Source organism: Fringilla coelebs (assembly GCF_963513975.1).
Source record: "Fringilla coelebs genome assembly, chromosome: Z".
Lineage (NCBI taxonomy): Eukaryota > Metazoa > Chordata > Aves > Passeriformes > Fringillidae > Fringilla > Fringilla coelebs.
Window position 1 is genome coordinate 38,502,484 of NC_140031.1, and position 22,710 is coordinate 38,525,193.

Genomic DNA, 22,710 nt, shown 5'->3' on the forward strand with positions numbered 1-22,710 from the left:
GGTCTCCAGATGGATTCTGTTCTGCTGGTCAGAACCCTCTGAACTCTGCTCTTCAGCCAGTTCTCGATGCACCTCACCATCCATTCCTCTAACCCACATTTCCTGAGCTTACCTGCCAGGATGTTATGGAACACTATGTCAAAAGCCTTGCTGAAATCACGGCAGACAGTATCCACTGCTGTCCCCTCACTGACCCATCCTGCCATGCCACCTCCAGAAGTTTATCAGATCAGTCAAGCATGAGTTCCTCTTGGTGAATCCATGGTGACTAGTCCCAATGACCTTATTGTCTACATGCCTGGGTGTGACCTCCAGAATGAGCTGTTCCGTTCCCTTTTCAGGCATGGAGGTGGGGCTGACAGGACATATCTTCCCAGGTCCTCCTTCTTGTCCTTTTTGGAGTTGGCAGTAATGTTGACTGTGCTCCAGTCATTGGGTACCTCTGCTGTTCTCCATGCTTCTGCACAGATAATGGAGGTTGGCTTATCAACATCTGCCAGCTCCCTGGGCTCCCATGGGTGCATCCCATCAGAGCATGGGTTTATGGGTGTTAAGTCTCTCTAGCTGATCTCTAACCCCACACTCTGTGACCAGGGTGAAGTCTTCCTTTCTCCGGCCTTCCTCTCTTGCCTCTGAGGTCTGGGACTCCTCGGGACTGCTCTCACCAGTAAAGACTGAGACAAAAAAGGCATTCAGCAATTCTGCCTTCTCTGTGTCTTCCATCACCAGCACACCCATCTGATTCAGCAGTGGCCCCACATTTTCCCAATCTTCATTTTGCTGCTGAGGTACTTGTAGAAACCCTTTCAGTTGCCCTTCCCGATACAATGCCAAGCGGGCCTTGGTCTTCCTCATCTCATCCCTGCATGCTCTGATGATGTTCCTGTAGTCCTCCCATAGGGCCTGGCTCTTTCTTCACATCCCAGAAATTTCTTTCTAGAAATTCTCTGCTCATCCATGTGGATCTACTGTCCCCTTTGCCTGATTTCCTGCTCATAGGGCTTCACTGATCTTGAGCTTGGAGGAAGTGATACTTGAATATTGACCAGCACTCTTGGACCTCCTTATCTTCCAAAGCCTTATCCCATGTGATACTTCTAAGGAGGTCTTTGAAGAGGTCAAAGGTGACTCTCAGGAAGATCATACAGGATGCTGACTCCCTGCCTAGGACAAAGGGCCAATGTGTGTGTCTCAAACAGCAATACCCAGATAGTTGTGGAGCCAACCAAGGATTGTTGGTAATAACAACCAGTGATTGTTGGTAACACACACTGTGAGAGAGAACAGGGTGTGGCTGGAGAAGGTGGCCATACAGAAGTAGGGCAGCACCTTTCCAGGACAAACATCCTTGCTGTAACTTTTGGAGATAAGGACAACAGAGTGCAAGAACCAGAATGAGACTGAGAAGGGGGCATGCGTGGACTATAGCACAGGATCAAGATGCCTGAAGCCCTCTGACCCATTTACAGAAAGGTCTGAAAGAACTGACTGTGCATGATAACTAATTTGTATAGAAAATGAGAAAGTTGTATTTGTGGCAGGGAAAAAAAGGTATCCTCACAAAGCCAGGCACATGTGCACGCCTGTCCCTGGACTTCCCATCAGCTGGAGCCATGCTGGAGACAGGACTCTCTCTCTGTGTCTCTATTGCCTTCCCCCTCATCTTTAAATCACCTCTCCCTGTCTCTGCCTAGCTCTCTTCCTCTCTCTCTCACTCTGCCTCCTGCTCTCTCCCCTTTTGCCCTAACTCTTTATCCTAACCCTGCTGCTGTGTGCGTATTCTAGGAGATCAGGGACTAACTTGTATCAATTCTCATGCCAAGTGTGGAATTTACTAATAAAGTTTTGTAAGCTACTGCAGACCATCTGACATTTGTTGCTCCCTTTGACCACAAGCATCTACAAAACTTGGGTGTTCCCTTCCACATAAGGACAACACTGTGACTAGTGATGGCAATATAGGATGTAAAAGGGCAAGCTTCAATCTGAAATAAGAACCTTTCAAAGTAAGAGAAAATGGAGGTATAGCAGTGTCTTTGTATCCTCTTGCAGAGGACAATGGATCAACAGAATAGTCATGATCTGGGTGGCACATCCATGGTTTATTGTAATTAGTGCTTTGAAAGGTGTTTGTAAATAACACATGATATTTCCTGTTCTTGTGAGAAATTAAATATCCTGGCAATGCTGCAGCCTTTTAATCTCTATTAATTACCCAAAATAGATATAATTCGCAGCTTAAAAATACTGTTTCAGACAGCATAAGACTTTTGCTCTTCTTAGGGCTGTCAAGATAAAAAGCATCTGCAAGAAAGTCTCTGACAGAAACTCCAGATAATGATATTGCAAATATTGATGTGGAAATCCTGTTGCAAACAATGCCATCCATGTAACGTTAGATGTAAAACTTCAGATCAAGTGGGGATACTGACACAACTCACTTCCTTTTGTTAATATTATATACAGTAAGTAGTTTCTGTTTGTCATGACTCTGTCTCTGCACTTGCCCTGAATAAATCAGAATTAAAGGAGTTTTACATTTGCCTGCAAGGAGAAACAAAATGTCTTTTTTTTTTCTGCTCTTGTAAACTGGAACTTTCACTGAGAGATTGGTAGTAAATGCTATCCACTATTTGAAAGGCAAAGCTTTTCTTGAAGACTGAAAATGGGCAAGCAAGATCTGATGTGGAAAGTCTTTAGCTGCTCTTCTTGTGTTTCTGAACACAAGCAAGGTATTCTTGCACATCGTCAGGAGAGCCAAGTATAAATGGAACTCTCTGGTGAATATTCTCAGGTTTCACATCCAACACTGCTTCAGTCCCTGTAGTTGCTATGCCACCTGCCTGCTCAATGATGAAAGCCATAGGGTTGCATTCATAGAGAAGTCGGAGCTAGAAAGAAAGAGGAAACACTTGATTGCCTATGAGGGAAATTATATCAAAGGACTTGCCAAAACTTAGCATTCCTTTAGTGATTTTAGAAAATTTTGCACCAAAGTTCAATTGACCTAAGTAGCAATGTCTTTCAGAGAGCCCTTCCTTCCCTCTCCTCACCTTTCCTAAAGCCTTCTGCTTGGAGGAACAGTACCTTACATCCAGGCATCACCACTATTATTTCCAAGCTGTCATACAGACATGCAGCACCAGTGAAGCGGTATTTTGTCCAAAATGTCAAAAGTGGGTGTCCCACAAGCATCAGCAAAAAAGCTGTCTAAGCTATTTTGTCTTTTCTTTCCCGTTAAGCTGGGAAAGAAAAGACAAAATATCTTCTCATATGGAGTCTTTACGTGTTAACTCAGAGCTTGGGATAATCATGTTATGTTTAGTCAGAATATTTTGGAGTTCGAAACTTGATGCTCCCAGTATTAAATTTCAGGATTTTATTGCTTCTCTTCAGAAATGTAGATAGATGTTAGTGGCCTGAACTTACCCAGATAGTAGGTTCAGAAGGAGCTGCAGTTATTTATTAAAGGCAAAATTTCCATTTTGGTTTGGACCCTGATATCTGTTTACATTTTTTTAAAATGTTCCCTCTTGGGGTGAGTATGATCTGGTGGAATGCAAATTTATTTAGGACATATGGCAAAAGTTCTGTTTTAAATGAACAGCAGGGATAGCTGGTCAGTTCTGAACAAATATTATTTCTGTAGGTTTATCTATGAAGTGTTCATGTACAACAATATTAGCACATATTTTGTTTAAAGGACTCTTGACATGTAAAAAAGAGGAAAAGTTTTCTAGGAAAAAGGAAGTGTGACAGAATGCTACTGTATATAGAGACAGAGAAATGGGTTGCACACAGGACTTCACTCATCATGCCTTTAGCACACTGCAATAAAACCATGATACACCACAACTTAAATAGCACTGTGTTACCTTCTTTCTTATCTTTAAAGCCCACTGAAGTGCTACTTCTGGTACAAGGACTCCATCTCTGAGGCAATATAGGACCAGTATCTTTCACTCTTTTTCCTACTGCTTGGCCCAATTCTGGAAGGTCTTGAGCCAGCAAACAGCAGTGGTATCACCATGGAACCACATTTCAAGTTTCTTGTTGCTACTGTGACTATGCAGCTTGAGGAAAGCAGTTTTTCATCAGATAGCAGTGCAACTGCACTTAGGGATCTTCAGATGGGCTCCGTCTTCAGATAGGTTTAACATTTTCACGTAATAGACAACTATAAGCCTTAAGTTTATAAAAAATATTATCCAAAATATACCATTTGAAAAGAAGATTTATTTGTTGTCTTGTCCTGTAGTGTTTATTGAGCATTTAGTTTTCTTTCTTTAAGTTCAGGAAGGATCTGTAAATTTTAGGGCCTACATCCATGTAATTTGCACTCACTCTAAAGACTTTCGATCAATTCCTTTTGCTCAATTCCAGTGATATTTGATTCTTTTCAGCTCTCTAACCAAGTGCATAGACTGTCTTTCAGGGAAAGATGATCAGGGCACTTGCCACAAGAGTATTATTTCTCCAACAAGAATAGATATATGTGAAAAGAACTATATACACCTGCACTCTGAGACAGAAAGAAAACTTCTTTTTAATGGTAGAGTGTTTTGTTTCTTCCATTACTCTCTTTACTGTGGCAGTTCAAGCCAGAGCAATCCAATAATAAATGTGGGTTAACTCTGTGGAAACATTTATTTCTATAAAGTTATGTAAGTGCTTTGTTCCTTTGTACTTTTGTCCTGTTTTTCATTCTCTCTTTTCAACAATGGTTTAGTACAGATTTTAAAACAAAAAGTTTCATTTCAAGAGGCTAGTCAGCAAGCCCACTTTTTTCACATACAGCAAATTCCTTTCTTGTCCCTTTCTCCTATGTACAAACAGATCCACATCATTTAGTGAGGGCTTTTTGGGATGGTGTTTTAGTTTTTTTTCCTGTGGAATGGTGATTCAAAAATTTAACTAGTTTTTTGCCTGGACAAACATGCAGACATTTTTGGTTGCATATGTTGAAGATAACTATTTTCCTGTTTTTGCTTTGAAGACCATTTGTATCTGCTGGCATTTTGGTAAATACAAGATCACCATGATGAAACCAGTAGTCCTCTCTCCCCTAAAGATGGTAGATATTGGGATATTCTGAGACCAGTGTGGGAGATGAGTCAGATTCCTTCATGTACCAGCCATGGATGCAAAAACATTTGAATAGAAGGTTTCAAGTATGGTGTAGATCAGGAAAGAATGTATTCTTGGAGTCAGAACACCATGTCCAACCTATTATGTACTGAGCCAATGTTTCCTAAGGATGACCTGCAGGCTACTGCTGGAGCACAGATCAGCTGTATAACTAGGTCTCTTAAAACATATTTGTTTAGAAAGTTGATGGCACATCTCTTTAAAGACTGACTGCTTTGCATTTTACTGCATTGTCACAGTGCATTTTGTACTGGTGTCCAGATGGGAAGTCATATTTTCCTAAAATACTGCATGAAACCCACCTTCCGCTGTAATCACCCTTTCTGGGCAGGTAGTAGAAGTGTGAGTTTGCAGAGCTGGTGATATGAGTTTCCTTTGGAAACATAAGGTAGGAAAACCTTTTTTTCTAGCACTGGATAAAACCCTTTCTGGAGCTCAGCACGTCCCACCAGCTGGTGCAATAACTCTAGTTGCCAGTTTAAAGTGCAGAGGTTTTCCTTAGATCCGTGTTGTACCTGCCAGCCATGCACAGGCGTCTCAATGGGTTTCTATGGTACTGAAATACTACCTTTAGAAAAATCATTAAGTCCTTGGTTGCAGTGAAAACCACTTGAGTATTTAATAATACAAAAACACAGATGAAGATTTCTGGCCTAAATTGTCAATTGCCTAAATTTCTTTCCTAAATTCAATTGTTGAGAGTAATTTTCATTAATAATTTTTTCCACAGTGGAACAGTATTATTTGTTTATTTATCTAAACTATTGCTCTGATAATACCAGGGATATTAGGTCAGCTAAGTTCACCAGAAAGAAATTCAAATTACATACCTTTCCTTTAGGACTCTTCTGATTAGCAGGATACATGAAGATCCCACCATACATCAGTGTACGATGAACATCAGCTACCATGGAGCCCACATACCTGGCACCGTATGGGGAACTGCCATCCTGAAAAACACAGAGCAAAGCACTATATTTACCAGGCTAGACAACTGGTAACGTGGCAAATTGTAATTTTGGTATGAAACAGGAATCAAAGATGCTTAAAGCAATGGCTGCTTATGAATGCTGCAAATACCGAAATCAGTCCTAAGCTCAGCCTGTTGTAAGATGTGATTGTCTACAGGGTTCAAAGATTAGAGTTTGAATGAGCTGCATTCACAGTATACAAACCAGAGTGCCTGTAATTTGGGTGCACAATTTGGAATCCACCCCAGCCTGTGAAAAACCAAGGGACTGAAAACTTCTTCACCTTATCATAACTAGGTCAAAATAATTTGATTTTTGATCTTTCACTGGCTCTTAAGCCAGAGCATGAGGAGTGGTGTCACCCCCTACATGTCCAGATGGTTCCAAGAGGACTCCAATTTTTACCTTCTAGCTTATTTGTCAGGTGGTGAAATTGGTCATAGCATTCATTCTGCAGCTTAGTTTGGGAGATCGCAATTAATTAATGACTGTAATATTCCTTGCTCTCAGCATAGAAATTGATGTTGTTGAAGGAAAGACCATTTCAACAAGAGCAATCATGGAAGTATTCATGTCAGTCTCAAGTCTGCTGGTCACAGAAATGGGTAGGTAGAAGACATAGGAGACAAGCAAGGTGTCTCGAACAAATAGAAGTACATACAGTAGACCAAATAAGCTCCACTCAAGAAATTTAACATGTCACTATACTTCTATGAAGGGGAGATACAAAATACAGATGTAAACTGAAGGGAAGCTTTTTAAGAAAATAATTTTGCGGGTCTTTTCATATCTCTCAGTCTGTCTTCCATAAAGCTGAGGAGGCATTTTCATTTTCCCAGAGCATTACTAGAGACTGAACTGCATGAACATTTAATGCACATATATGTTTTGTATTACAATGCTAAAAGTCTGAAAAGATCTCAGTGGGTTTTTTTCCTGTCTGGGTCAGTTTTCTAATAAAAGATCTCAGCACCTTCTACAAAGCTCATCCTGTACTGATATTATATCTAGAAAAATACATGGAAAACTTGTTCAGCAATGCCAGCTCCCAGACATTCGGACACCACAAGTTAATCATCTTTCTCTGCAAAATCATAAAGTTGGCTGGGGAAAAATATCCACAACCGGAAGTAAAATAGAGAAAAACATAATTCTATTTTGAATAATTTTTCCAAATTGTTCAATGTGACTGTGAAGTATTGATAATTACTCTATTAAAATGGAAAAAAAAATCTCATTAAATTACACATTATAAAGCAACAGAACACTAAGAAGTTAAGCTCTATGCTGCTAAACATAAGACTTGGATTTTTGATGTAGCTGATAATAAAATTAGAAAAGAGACCTATTCCAGGTCTCTTTTAATATTTAATAAGCCTTGTTCAACTGTACATGTGTTGGTTTTTATGATTTGTGTTGCACGCATTAGAAGAACTATGTAAAAATTCAGAAGAAAACAATGCAAACTATGAAAGATTGATGGATAAGGCACAGCCCTAGAGCTTTTACATTTAGTTTTGTTTAAATCTGGTCCTATTAATTGCAGGCACAAATGAACAAAGCTTTTAAGTATTTGCTCCCCTGATTTTCATGGCTTATGCCCAAATAATTGCATATTTAGGCTTCAAATGATAGCTTCTCCATCTCGCAGCTGTTTGTACTTGTGACTTTACAACTGTAAAAATCAGACATCAGGAAAAACCAAACACCTTAAGAGGTAGTAAAGAGATTAAAATGTGAGTTTTCAGTTAAAATCTGGGAAACATATGCTTATAGTCTCAAATTACCTTTAAAAATACAATCAAAAGAAGAACTTTCTTTTGTGGTTTTAAAAGGTAATGAACTGAGTCTAAAGAGCAGTTTAAGCCATAACATATGAACAAGCAGCCCCTGAACCAGACTGCGAAGGATTGCTTCTATGATATTATCAAACAAGGACTGTAAACTAATTTCACCGTATGAAATTTAGTGACCATGAGCTGCACAGCTGAGTCACCTGTGTACACATCATCTGATTGGTTTGGAATGTGCTAGATTTCCTATTTACATGCAGGTTATTTACAAAATTTGTGTATACATGGACCATGTTATGTGAAGGATGCTTTGTGGGTTCCCTTCCAACTTAGAATATTCTAAGCTCATGAGATGTCACTGACCATTTTAGTTGCTTCTTACCCCGATAGATATTCACCAGCTAGAGACACAGTGCTGAGAAAAATTCTGATGAATTCGTCCCTTCTGGTAAGGTTATCACTTGAACCACATACTGAAATAAAATGTTTACTTCCCTTAGCATGCAGCTGTCTACATGGAAGAATAAATACTCATTTTAGTTGGTGAAATGTTATTTCTTGTTTCTCCAGTTTTGTTGCTCATGCATTTTTTTTTACAGATAAGAAAGTTAATAGGTGTTGCATGTGTATTGGCATATTGCCCAGGCGTTCTTCTCAAACAAAATAATAGAGCATGAATGCTAGACAGGTCCATCCCAAGTCCTCAGTAATGCCAAGCTCTGTGTTTGCTCAATAAGTACTTCTGATTGCTTAGCTGATTCCAATGAAAGAGCTGGAGAACCTTCATGTTCCCTTGCTCAGCAACCATGTTGAGTAAACTTGTGGCTACTCTTTGTTTTACCCCTTCTGCTGGTTTTTATTTTTTTGCTTGACTCAAAGGAACAAAAATTATTCATAACATATAGGTGCAGTGATTTTTTTTCCCTTCACATTCTGATAGAAGTAATTTTTTCATTTCTTTCTTCTACTGATTTTTTTCATTTCTTTCCTCTACTGTTTTCTGACAGCCCTGCTCTTCCACAGCAGAACAAGACCTGATTTTTCTTATATAAATATGATGACTAGGAGAGGAGGAGCAAGAAATTTTTTCTACAGACTACAACAGCAACACCCTGCATCCCTTACTTCACATTCAGATGTGGTGACAAAAGAATAGTGGTTTTACTAGCTTTTTTGTATCACTTGGACACAGCTTGGCTTCATACTGAAATGTGCTGTTGAGGGCACATTTTTAATGGCATTGCTGAGACAAAATTTTAACCAGGGAGTCTCAATTGCATAGCTCTCACCATCAGCAAGCTGTGATGAGACTCAGCTTCTCTTGTGCCTGACTGTAGGAAGCAAAGATAAAAGTAGGTGTCATAGCAAAATGTGACAATTTCCACGGGGTATTTAAAATTCTACCAGCGCCAGAGAGAAGCTAGGGCCTTGCAGCCATTATGGGAGGAAGAGCCCATTTTGGGGAGGAGCTGTAGTAAAATTTGTGCAGAGACAGTTTCTGGCCCAGCAGCACCCACTAAGCATTGCAGACTGGAGTAAACATGTTGCATTACAGACAACTTTGCAAACAGAAGCTTGGTCTTCAAGCTGCTTAAGCAGCAGTGTGATTTTGTCATGCTAAATAAAAAATCAGCTTCACTCTCATACCAGAAGAGATGTGGTTAGACATATGTTTACCACTACATGATAGTAGTAGGAGGCTTAGGTCTAGCCTGCAGAACACCAGCATTTTTCTAGTGCTTTTTATTCAGAATTGATGCCTTAGGTAAATGGTGATCCACAAGAAAATTTGAAGGTCAATGCGGTTTTGTAGTCCAGACTGTCTGATCTGGGACACTGCTGTTAGATAGTAAGGGAAAATCCCTCCTCTACTCATAAATGGTTGATTTTTAGTGTTTTGTTGCTAATGACAATGATATATAACTTAGGATATATGTTGTAGCCCACACTGTACTTTTGCTTCCCTGTTAGGTTTTTAACTTTTCAGTTTTTCATGGCAATGTCAGAGTCATCTGAACAGCATGTTGACCAAGAACCGCAGAAAGGAGTTAACAGAGGCAAGACCTAAGGAAGAAAAATGCAAAAAAGTGGCTGATGGCTAAAAAGGATGCCTACTCTCTTGGCTTCTAGCGTCCTGAAGAGCATAGGGTGAATGATCTGCCTGAATAAGGAGGTGTTCCTCCTCAAGTCACAGGCGGGGGATATTCAGCAGACACCCTCACTACCCTCCTGCATGCTGCAGAGAGGGGGACAGACACCAAAACTGCAAAAATCTCCACCTGGCTCATGTAGGGGAGGTAGGAACATCACCAATGTTCCTGCAGCTGCAGCTGGGTAGCCTTACAGATGAGGCCAGCACTTTTCATGCTACGGAGAAATGGCAAAACCTCTCTAGTCCTCCCCACAATGCAACTATTATGTCCTTTCCAAATCAAGGAACTGAGTTATGCTGTGTCCAGAACTCAGGTTCATAACAAGCTTCAGATGGGCAGGGCACTTCCTTGTGCCTTGTGGCCATAACATTTGTGCCTCAGCCTTTCTCATGCTGACAACTGTACATCTCAGAGCAGCAAAAATGTGATTGTTCAGCACAACTGAGAAGATTTCCTGTGCTCCAAATAACCCATGCACTTCTGTGCTGCTTGCTTTAAAGTAACAAAAATATCTGCCAACTTCTCTTGCATTAGACAAACAATTTCAATAGGTTTTCATCAAATGATGCACAGATTTGAGATAAAATAGTGTTTGCAAATGAGTTTTTTCCAGTATGTCCTAACTTTAGGATTTAGTAAGTCACATGATAGCGTGTCCTCATTGATGCTATGGGGAAATACCTCTGTCTGGTCTTTACAATGAGTGTGAAATCTCTTCTGTCTTTTCCTAGTTGCCTGGGGTTGATGCATTTGTTTAAGCATTTTACTTTAAACAACACTTTGGTGGTTTGCAAAACCCCAAATTAATTAATCCAGTCTTAGTGCATTATACTGAATACATAGCCTGGTATAATATCAGCAGAATGAGAAGCACAAATGTTCTTCACTTTCCCAGCTGGATTTCAGGAAGTACAAAAGTTTTGCTTCTCTCACAGCTGAACTGAATGCAGACTTTGAAGTCTCAAAATAATCTCAAATATTCAAAGTTAATATATTGAGAATGCTGTGATGTTAGACCCTCTGTAGCTACAGTCTGGGTAGTATGAAAAGGAGGGTTTGATATTCAGTCTTGCAGCTACAGATGATAGGGTAAATCCAGATTTTTTAGCTCAGAAGGAGGAGCTTATCATGGGACCATAGTTTAAATGCTTACTCATTATATTTCCTGTTTACTGCACGCTGAGGTTTTTACTGAATCCATTTATTTAACACAAACCATATTACAAGTATCCTTGACAACTAATTGCTTAAAAATGATCCGACTTTTTTTTAATAGGAAGAGCTTTAAAAACAGCTTCCTGACCAAATTAAGTCCTGAGTTGATCCACATCACCATATTTCATTATCAATTACTCTTCACAGCCACACTTTCTAGAGAGCTTCCAGTTTTCCGCATTGAGAGCTTGTGTTCTGTCCTACTAGCATTGATAAATTAATACCAAACTGTATTTGTACAAGGAAGTTTATCAGACATGGGATGTCTCTCTTTTAACCACCAAATATAATGAATTTGTGCCTCACACCATTTGTTTAGGTTTTCTCCCCAGCCTATGGGTTGGTTCATGCTTCCTGTGATGAAAGTAGACTATGCAAGAATGATACTGCATTTTGCAGATGCAAGAGGGTACAGGAAGGAGAAGGTGATGCCACCCAGATTTCTGCAAACACCTTCTGGACAGCACATGGAATCTAGCCCTGAATGCCCACCTGCACACATTACTGAACTGCATATTCAGATAAAGCTAGAAAATGAGGGTATCCCCGAATCTGGAGTGCACATTTCCAGAGTTTTGTTGAAAGATCTAGTTCTCCAGCACATTTCCCTTCACACAAACAAGCCATGACCTTATCTACCAAAGTCTAAGTTATAAAAGATGTCAGGATGCCAAAAAAAAGTTCCATTACATGCATATCCAAAATGGACCAGCTGGTGTGAAAGGGTTACATGGGTCTGAACTCAGGAAGACCTTCAAATCCTTTTCCTTCAGCCAGGACTGCATGGAATGCAGTGCTTGCCAGTGCACGGTACACTGGGTACAGTGCTAATATTTTCTTACCTCAGGGAATTTCTTCTTTTGCAAATACTCTGTCATTGCAGGATCGAAATACTTTGCATAACCTTCGTTGAGACTGTATACTTTCCCCTTCTTCTTGATTTTAACATCTCTGTCCACCAAAATAAATTCACCAAGACCCTGCAGGACAGGATAAATGAGGTATTAGCAGGCAGCAGAAAATTTTGTTGACTTTCTGTAACAGTTGTCACACTAGACATGGCAGAAATGCTAGTGCAGCTTGATCCTTTCAGTACCAGTCTAGTGCATAGCCTCACAATACTTCAAAAAGAGCAGAAAGCAGAGAATTTACATTAAGTTAATGAAAACTTGCCACATCGGTACTATAAACAAAACCTAATTGGAATAGAGTATCAAAAAGAACAAAAATCAGCCCTGAAAGCAGATGGATCATGAATCTCTGTCCTCAAATCATAACTGCAAATTAAGAAATGACAGTGTCTTCTGACTTTTGGACTCTTTTTGCCTGTCTTGTCCAAATAACCTAAAGTGAATGTCAGCTACACCCATGTGTTGCTCTCTGCAGTTTGACTTCAACTTCCAGTTTCTCTTTCTCTGTCTCAAGCAGAGCAGTTAATCTCCCAGTTCTGTCCACTTGGAATGAGACTATTTACAAATGTTGCAAGAAGTTTTTGGTAATAATTCATCCTCTTATTAAAAACAACACCACAAAAACATAAAAAACCACACCATGTTATTCCCCACATCTAATTCTGGTTTTACAAATGAATGATCTTCCTTGAGTTCTCACAGTAACACTCAGTGTGTTCCTGGGCACTGAAGAGTGGCACATGTTAAATTGTACAGCCATTGGTGTGCTTTTGCAAATTTTTGGGTATGCATCTTAGGTGACAGCCATAAAACTCTACTGCACTCAGGAAGTGAAGCATCACTTGCTCAAGCTATCAAAAAAATGGTCCTTGCCTCAGGCTAAACAGTGAACATGTTGATGCTCTTGTTCAGACAGAAAAATCGAGAATAAAATAAACACAGATTCCTTTAAGTGAAGACAAAGACACTGTACAAATTAAATTTTCATAAGAGTTGGTTTGAGTGAAGAGGGTTTCAAACAATTGAGAATTTATGTTAATTTCACTTCTATTGAGTAGGAAAAAACTAAGCAGGTATTGCAACCAACATGCTTGCATATTTATAAGGAGAAGGTGAGATGATCCAAGATATGGAAAAAATAATTGCATAAAGTGGATAGATTACAGAGTCAAGGACTAGCAATTAGCAAAAACAAGTAAAACCAAGCACAGAGAGCTCTTAAAGACAGTGGCAATGTGATTAACACCATGACTGTACCGGATCAAGCATGAAGCAGTCCACTCCCTGCCCTGTGGAGAGGGCAACCAGCGTAGCACTGCCATACAGGGCATAGCCTGCAGCAACAATATTGCGTCCAGGCTGCAAAGCATCTTTTTCAGAGGGCTCATCATCTGTTTCCTGAGGAAAAATTATCATTTGAACCAAAGGTTAAATTTTGATAATGAACAATAGAAAGAACTTTTCAATAATAATGTGTGACAGATTTCCTTTTTCTGTCTATGCAGGCCTTTGAAACAACAAAACCAGAGATTGTTACCCCCTCCCTCTCCCCTTGTTCAGGGCAAATTTGGCACAGGTACATGTGCATGCTGAGACAGGATGATGAGAGTTTGTTATTTTATACATGTCACACAATCAATATGATACATGCCACAAAGCTGATCCCTTAACATTATATCCCCAGCAATAACCTGAGGATCATCAGAAAACTGAGACAGAACAGAGATACTAATTTTCTGTAAATGTAACATTAGCTATGATACTGACACCCCTCAGAGGGATTAACTGAGAGATAAATGCTGTAATTAACATTACAGAAAAAATGCTCCCATAGTATACAATAAAAGGGTATATGGTGCAACATGATGGAACCAAGTTTTTGTGTTGGTCTCTTCTAGTGAAGGGATGCATAACTGAAGGGATAGAAATGTTCATCTATTATATACAAATGCTCATCATATTATATACAAAATAACAAAAGCATTTGGTTATGTAAAGGGTGCATGTGTGCAGGTACTCATCTACAAGTCCACACCGAATGTTCAGGTGGCATTTTACTTCATGCTTTTAATCAATTTCTGAGACTCATATTTTGATTTTGCACTTTGGTTATCACTTGCTTTTGGAGCAACAGTAGCCCAAGCAGACAACATGCAAATATTTCCAGCTAGCTCCAGGGCTGTGCCTCAGCCATGGCTTACAAGAATTTGTCTGGTGGGGTGGGTAAGGAGGACAGCCAACAGCACTTGGGAAGGCTGGTCATGGCCTTTGTCTCCTGCTGCTACAGAATGGGTGGGGATTCCTTGATATCAATGCTTATTTAAAAGTTCAGCATTTGTGGTGGGTCTTGTATAGATGTTTTGGTGGTGGTCCATGGGGAATTGAAATTAAACACTCCCCTTTCTTCAGACCATGGCTTAGTATTTTATTGTTCCCAGCTCAGATAGCTTCTCAGTGATTGCACAGGCTTCTTTAGATTGAGTAGGAGCTAAATAGGAGCTAAATAGAAACAGCAGGTCTAGCCCTGAATATTTGGTTAAAAGAATTAAAATCCATGAAGACTGTCTTGTGTAGAAAATAAAATATTTGCCCATCAGGGTCCTAGTAAGGTGTATGCCAACACCTTGAGGAAAACTGAGATGTGGGACACCAAAATGACATCTTCTTGGTACACAAATACAGTAATTTCACATCAAAATGTTTTCATTTTCAGCTGGAAGACTTCGTTACTTAAGTCGCTTCACTGACAGTCTTTAACTGTATTTTGCTCAAATCTTTTTACTACTATTTTGCCAAGTCCTTCTGTGGAAATAAAAAATCCAGTTGACAACCAGCTCTTCATGGGAACTGAAATATAGCATGTACAAATATATGTAGTACTCAGTCCCCTGAAACTATGTCAATCTGCTTATCCTGGGAGGTTATAATGCAGATAATGAAGGAACACTAGTTTAAACTTTTGTTTGCATATTACAGAGCTTTGAAAATTGATTTATAGTAGCTAATACTTTGCAAAACAATCCTTACAGTACCAATTATTATGGCCTAGGTAGCTTGATCTCTTTCAAAAATATACCCCTATGGTGCATACATCTCACCGTTAACAACAATATTTGTCTATAGGAGACTAATTATTTGCAGCATCAAATGCAGGATTAAACATTCATTTAGACAGTTAGTTTCAAATATATTATGGTTGTCATAGCTTTTTGTATGCTCCTCTCATTAAAGAAAAAATAATTTTGTATAGAGCAAAGTGCTTTGTTTTCTAGAACACAACGTATATATAATACATGTGACTTTGGGTTATATATGATATTGTTTAAAAATGTATTTTTTCTGAGATAAGCTTTTCAGTCCTATTTCTTAAATGCATTTTCTATGTTAATGTGATTGAGAAACTATATATTTGTTGACTATTCTGAAAAAAGCAGAGGAATTCCTCCCCCAAGGTATAGTCAGTTGGGCTGAATTCACTTGTTTTTTCATCCTTATTCGCAACTGTGTTTCCAAAAGATAGCTTCCAAAAAGAAGAAGAAAAGAGAAAACATTTTGCAGAGCTAGTCAAAATGTGAAAAAGCTACAGGTCAGCTGATACTTCAACGTTAGGGCTGCAGGAGTTTTGTCCTGCCAAGTACCATGTACTGTTAAACAAACCAGGGAATTAAGCTGGGCAGTACACTCTGATAATTGCTATTTTCTCTTCTTTCTGGTGCACAGATGGATTTCCTGTCCAGTATATTTTGACTGTGATGGTGGTAGTGAAATACCTTTACAGGCCTTTATGCAAAACAATAAAATAGACAGGACTGCAAATAATGAGTTATAGTGACTCTGTCACTATAACTCATAATTGGTGTGAGGCTTATGAAAAAAAGGCTGAAGGGTTTGGCTATAGGGGTACCCTCAGGTGATATCTGAGTTTGAATTTTTTTATGTTTGTGATTTGCCTGACATCACATGAGGGAATTCTCATCAGCACTGGGAGCAGCATTAAAATGACTTGACTTCCAGGTCTCCATTTGTATCATGTGTTTCATGAGTAGCCTTTGTGTTTTCACTGAATTTTTACACCTTCTCTGTGAGGGACCACATGAAGGGGAGGACATTGTCCTCACTACAATGAAGGGTGGCAAATAAAATACACCAGAGGCATTGGGCAAAGTTACAAATTAAACCAAAATGAAGCAAAGCAAGAGAGTTTCATAGCATATTTGTGCAGTATGAATTAAGGACTGAAGATTCAGCTCAGTCGCATGAAAACATGGGAAGAACCCAAGCAAAAAGCATTTATTGTACCACATCTTGACACTTTGGCAACTGAGAGCACCTCAGTGGCAGCAGCTGTCCAATCCTCTGCTGATTCAGCAAGGCTTCTCCTTCAGCCCCACTTTTCTGGTGTTTCTGATTTTCAGCTGCACCACTGCGGTCTCAGAAAGCAAAGGCCAGGTGGAAAATTAAATAAAGATGAGATAGTATTTATTTTTACATGGGTTTTTCTAAAAAATGGATAGAGTGCTTTTCTTACATGATGAAATGGTCCCTCCCACTGTGGTGGAGGCTCTGGATTGGGAGCAATCAGACAACTGTTTTCAGGATTGAAATGTATTGTCCAAGTCTGGCCTTTCTATAAGAGTGCTTATTACCTGTTTTGGTTTCTTTCTAAAATGAGACAAATGTTTCTGCTCTGGAGAGTGTGCCTTTGGAAATGAAGTTAGGGTAAGACCTGGTGAGAAAATCAGTCAAGAGCTCATCTCAGTCTTAGATGCTAAGTTTCATCCTTTGGAATCACCTTTTCAAAAATGTTTTTCATTAATCTTAAATGGCCTAAAATTATGTTCTCTTTCTTAAGTTATACTTATCAACGGGACTAAACATCTCACTTTGATTCTTTCACACTACCCTTTAGTAACAATCAATAGAGCACTTCTTATTTAATAATTTCAAAGGAAAATGCAGCTTTTGTCTACTGCAAATATTGGGAGATGCTCTTGTCATTTAGGGTATCTTTGGAGAGATAACTGAAAAGGGTGGAGGTCCCTCTGCTTTACATTAGAGCACACTTCATAGATTTCATCAATACAGATAAAGCTCTTTTCCCTGCAAAAAGCAAGATCCTGCATGGTACTGGAGGTGGTCCCAGGAATGCTCTTTCAAAAATCACACCCAGGCACCATCTCAGTGTTGTCTGGCCTGCACGGCATCCATGGTGTGGGTTTGCACTAAGCATTAACAGCACGGACAGCCAAATTCCAGGACTTGGCTTGTGCCACAACCCTCTTGAGGTTGTGCCATAACTGTTTGATTCACTAGTAAATGCATATTCTCAACACTGATGACTATTGTATTACCTACAAGAAATGTAAAAATCAAGGACTAGCCAGCTGAAAATTTATGAGCTAAAAGGTGAGAGGCTTAGAAAACATATCTTCATTTGCTTGAAGTGTAACATCTGAGTCTGCAGAGACTCCTTTGAAGTCACAAGTACTGTAAACTGCTATTTCACAATTGCAATGGCTGAGGGTCTCCCACAGTCATATGACCGTGAGCTCAGGCTTTGGAAAAAACACCAACTGCTGGGAGATTAGCAAACAAATCACAAGACTTGGCATGACTGCAACCCTTAGTGTTTGTAATCGGCCGCAGAGCTGCTGCTCTGTGCAGCCGCAGGGGAGCAGACACGCTACCGGGGCCCCGACGAGCGTAGGTGATCGCTTCCTTCAGCCCCCAGCACTTCCATGCGGACTCCCAGCCATGGCAGGCACAGCAGCTGGCTCTGGCAGGCCACAGGGTCCGGTCCAGGGCTGCCAGCCCCCGCAGTGGGTGTCAGGAGGACAAAAACTGCGGTTCGTCAGCACCCCACTGAAGGAGCTAAGCAGCTGCCCCGGGGTGAGATCGTTGTGGTTACATGCCTTTGTGAGCGGGAAGGAAGTGCTGTCACCTAACCATTCCAAGGGGCTGGGTGTCCCCTTCCTGTGAATTCAGGCAGCATTTTAGCACACGTGAATATCAAGTGCATGTCTACTCTTTCCAAGGCTCTGTTTTGCCCAGAGACACCTAAGGGACCATGGAAAGGAAGCAGGCTAGGTGGTCAACTCAAGACGTTTCGCTTTCACCAAGCAAATCATGCCATGTGTGATTTGCTCCTCCTACCTTTTTGTAGATAGCAAATATTGTTCCTATCGGTGCCAAGCAGTCTATATTGGATGAACCGTCGAGGGGGTCAAAGCACACCACATATTTACCCTAAAACAGAAGGGAACCATTTAAGGACAAGTTGCTTGGCATTATTATTTCCTTTTACTGGAAAACTCCCATGTTTTTATGTCTGCATTTAGCCCTCCAAGCGTGCCTGATGCAGCTTGTCAGAGAAGGCTGCACTGCTGACCCAGCTGGCCCTGCAGCACAACACCAGCTCCCCACGGGCCTGACAGAGAAATTGGAGAGGACGTGTTTCTGCTCAGACAGCACAAATAGATGATAGAGAGGAGCAGTCCTCTGCTGCCAAGCAGTGCAAGAAATTGTTTAAAAGCAAAAGGAGTGACTCATTTTGAAAGCAAGCATGTTCCTCTAATGAATATGTTCTTTTGCTACTTTGAATGAGAGGATTTCGCTGTGTTGTGAGGTGTGAGGGCAAGAAGGCAGAAAGAAAAAAATCTTTAGGAAAGGGCAGGTTACATCAGAATGAACAGTAACTCTCTGTAATAGGATCCCCTCCTGGGGGAAGCCTGATGAAGCAGTCAGGTGTTTCCTTTGGACATGTAACATAACACTCAGTTCTGCCAGCCTCTCATCTCATTTTATCTTTCTAAATACTAATGTAATCCAAAACCATTGCACTAGTGATCAGGGAATGTAATAGTACACTTACACCCGGGATTTGCCATGTGTTAACAAGCTTAAAAATAATTATTCTCCCCCCTTCACAAAACTTTAATAATAATTTTACTCTCCACATCTCTTTTAGCTGTTGAAATCATACCACCCACTACAGTTATTAATCAAAACAATGCAGAAACGGTGCAAATTTTCTGAATTCCCCCGGGAAGGGTCGGGTTTGGGGGCCAGAGCCAGGTTTCATACTTGAAGCAAGAGTGCCACCTGCTGCTGCCTGAGCCGACAACCCCCCTGAACGCCGGAGCTGCACAGACCCGCTTGTCTTTCGGGGTGATGATGGCCTCCTTGTTCTCCTCTGTGACCAGGACACAGGTGCTGTAGGAGGACTGGAGCATGTTAATCACCAGGGAGTTGGATAACACATCCAGCTTCTTCACCTCATCACCCGTCACATTCACAGTGCCAGCTATACCAAACCTGCCAAACAGTAAAAATGTCAATAACCTGAAGGTGGCCAACATTACAGGTTTTTTGGGAAAAAAAAGTCCCAACAAGTCAAGGTTGTTCCTGCATCTTAATCTTCCTACAATCTTGGATGAAACAGCTGAGGTGCATTATAAGACTGTTGCTGCTGTAGAAAATAAAAGCATGCCCTTTGAGGCCTTACCTGGGTCCTTTTGCTCCTGTGTAGATGTTCTCCAGGACAAAAGCAGAGCCTACAGCCCAGGTGGTAAGTACCAGGCTTCCCCAGCAGCCCCATGAAGCAGCTGGCTGCAATTTTGAGGAAGCAGAAAAGTGCAGTGAGCATCTGCAATATTTTCTGTCACTAGCTGCTCAGAGCTCCATGGTGGTCCTTTGACCCACCTTCACTCAGACCCCTGCCAGCCCCAAATCAGGACTTTAAAGGCATCCCTGGGGAATTTGCCACATGGAACTGTATCTCAGGATCAAGGTCGGTCTTATTTGGTGATCCTCAGCTGAGTTAGGAAGACGCTTGTTTTCCCTATCCTGATTTTAGCAATATGCTAATGACATACCATAGTAGTATGTATGTTTCTGAGGCTTCCAGTTGAAGAAGCCCTGTTTAGGCACAACGTGCATGTTCTGGGCAACTTAAAAATACAGAAACCATACAGGGAAAAGATACAGCTTTTTTTATTCATTAAGGGAAAGTAAACGTTTTGGGGGCAGAGAGGGAGGGTGTGGAGCAGGGGCAGGGGGGGAAAGAGAGGAGGAGAAAGAAGCAAGTAATTAGTCCTTAGAATGATGTTGGTCAGTGGCAAGCCCGGGAGTGGAGTAGGTCTTTTGTCCTTCTCAAAGGTCAAAACTGCCTGTGCTTTTCAGAAGTATTGAGTGTTTGGGAATTTCACTTTTGGGTGCCAAATTTAGGATTTTGAAAAGGACTATGGTTTTCAGGGAATGGTAAGTACCTACTCTCCAGTTAGTGTGCTTTCAGGCACAATCACAGCTCAAGTCCATGACTTGGAAAAAGTTCTCCTTCACTTTTGAATTGAAAATTTGTCAAAAATTCATGCTTAGTGCTTTAACATTAAAGAAGACACAGTCTCCTATTTGGAGGGGGTAGAAAAATCAGAGCTCTTCAACTGCACAAATGCAAATGGATGCAAGCCACTTTCACAGTGGTTGAAAGCTTCCCATGGGAATCCCTGAAATTTCATGGTTAGTTTCAGTAATTTGAATGGTGCAATTTACTAATTTGTATGTTTGGATACTTTAGATATTTCTGAGACAACATCTGAAGCTTTTTGTTCATAAAAAGAAACATTTGCTCTTTAATGTTTGGTTTGGGTTTTTTTCTGAAGGGGAAGAAGGATTACTATTGTTACTATTAGACGTTATTCCACATCTAGCCTATTAGTTTCTCTGCCAAAGACAATTCCAAAGATTGTCTATATAAAGATAAAAATTATATAAGAGTAACTCTTCCTTTAAGTCAAGGAAGCAAAATAGCTCAGTTTCACCTAGTAAGGACAGAGACAAAGCATAGTTTAAGAGTAAGGGCATAGGAGACTGAAACTGCGGTTCACTTTGAGTATGCCTCATGTCCTCTCTAGGCACTATGAAGTGAGGGCAATAGTTCTGAGACACTGAATTAATGATTTGCCAAGATGATTGAGGACTTGGACCAAATAATCAACAAGAAGCACAAAATCCCCCCCAACCCCTAGGGTCACACATTTTAGTGTTTCTGTGGAAGGACAGAAAATCCCAAATCCCTGAGCAAATAAAAAGTGTTGACTTTCTTTCACAAATATATTCCTGGTCTCTTTCATGCATGCTCAGAAAAATATCTTTCAATACATATCAAGAACTTTCTATTTGAAATGCACGATTTTATTCGGGCATTCCATATCTCTGAACTCCTTCAGATAGACCACTCTTAAAAGAATTAGACTGATGTCTATTGCACTTGCCTATGTGGAACAGCTCAGTACATTCCAGGTTTTGCTAAGGCCATTTTTTATTCCATCTGCTAAAGCACTAGATGCCAAATTGTTACGTTTGGTTTTCCTAGAGGGCCTTTTGAGACTCCCTGCCTGTAACCCTACCCGTGGGATACTGCTTGAGGAAGGAAAGAGAAATGCAGCCAGGCACAGCAGTGCATGGAGTTTCTCTCAGGGCTGTTGCTTTAGAGCATTGCTTATACAGCAGACAGGCAGAAAATCAGCTTCCCAAGATAAGCCAAGCCCTGACTTGTACAGTTCAGTAGAAGGGTTGGATGTTAGCAGAAAAGATCACAGTGAGATATTCTGCATTAAAAATATTATGGTGTGATTTTTAGCAAATTCACAGTAGATATAAAAATAGATCAGTATCAACAAGTGCAAGAGATAACAAGGTGAACAGTGCATTGAAGTTCTGCTCTGACTTACATTTTTAGAGTAAAATATTATAGAACAGCAGTTATTTTAAATGTCTATTTTACACCCAGTATTAAAATGCTCCAGAAAGAAAGCTCTCCTGCTTCCCACTCTTGATAATCCAGGCTCTGACCTTACTCAGCTTAAAAAGGACACTTCCAAGGTATTTCTTAATCTCTGCCCACCCCCCAGCCTTGCTATGCCAGTAGCTGTCTCTCTGCCTCCTCTTCCTCCCGGTAGTGCAAGGTAGGACTCACATGTGGGCAAGGCCTGCCTTTCTGACAGCAGCAGAAATGGCCTTTATGGCAGTCAGCATGGAGTTGAGCAGCTGCGTCAGCTCCCCGGTCGCTCCTTTTACGCGGCGTCCCTTCTCCATCACAAATCGCGTGAGTGTCAGCATATCCGTTTCGAAGGGGCTTTTGTCCGTCATTTTTGCCTGGTACCAGAGCTCCTTCTCAGCTGGACAAAATGCTCTCTTGCCGTGTTGAGATCCTGGGCAGCTGTTTTACTTTGAGGCGAAGCTGTGTTTGGCTGTGTTGCTGGTCAGAATTTATTAAGATGTTTCTGAGACCATGTGATTGAGTGCTCAGAATAACTGCACCCCAGGCTGGCTCTATGGCTCCACTGGGACGCAGGAAAGGAGCCTGCAACAGGACAGCTGGGCAACTACTGTTCATCTGGGCTTCCCCTGCACTGAAATTAGCCCTGTGCAGATCTAGCTACATTTTCTCACTGTACATCAGAGTGATGATAATGCAAAACTCTCGCTGTCTGCGTTCTTGGAAATGGCTTTCCTGTAG

General features: G+C 40.7%; 1 protein-coding gene across 1 annotated transcript; it reads right to left on the minus strand.

The window, feature by feature from the left end:
- Positions 1–2,621: 2,621 nt before the first annotated feature.
- On the minus strand, positions 2,622–22,340 carry LOC311165175 (fructose-1,6-bisphosphatase isozyme 2; the record flags this gene model as incomplete). Its single annotated transcript, XM_084224977.1, has 7 exons — positions 2,622–2,891; positions 5,979–6,098; positions 12,123–12,260; positions 13,449–13,589; positions 18,345–18,437; positions 19,343–19,505; positions 22,168–22,340. 7 exons carry the CDS (start codon positions 22,338–22,340, stop codon positions 2,697–2,699), a joined length of 1,023 nt encoding a protein of 340 aa, XP_084081103.1. The 3' UTR covers positions 2,622–2,696.
- Between the last annotated feature and the right edge of the window lie 370 nt (positions 22,341–22,710).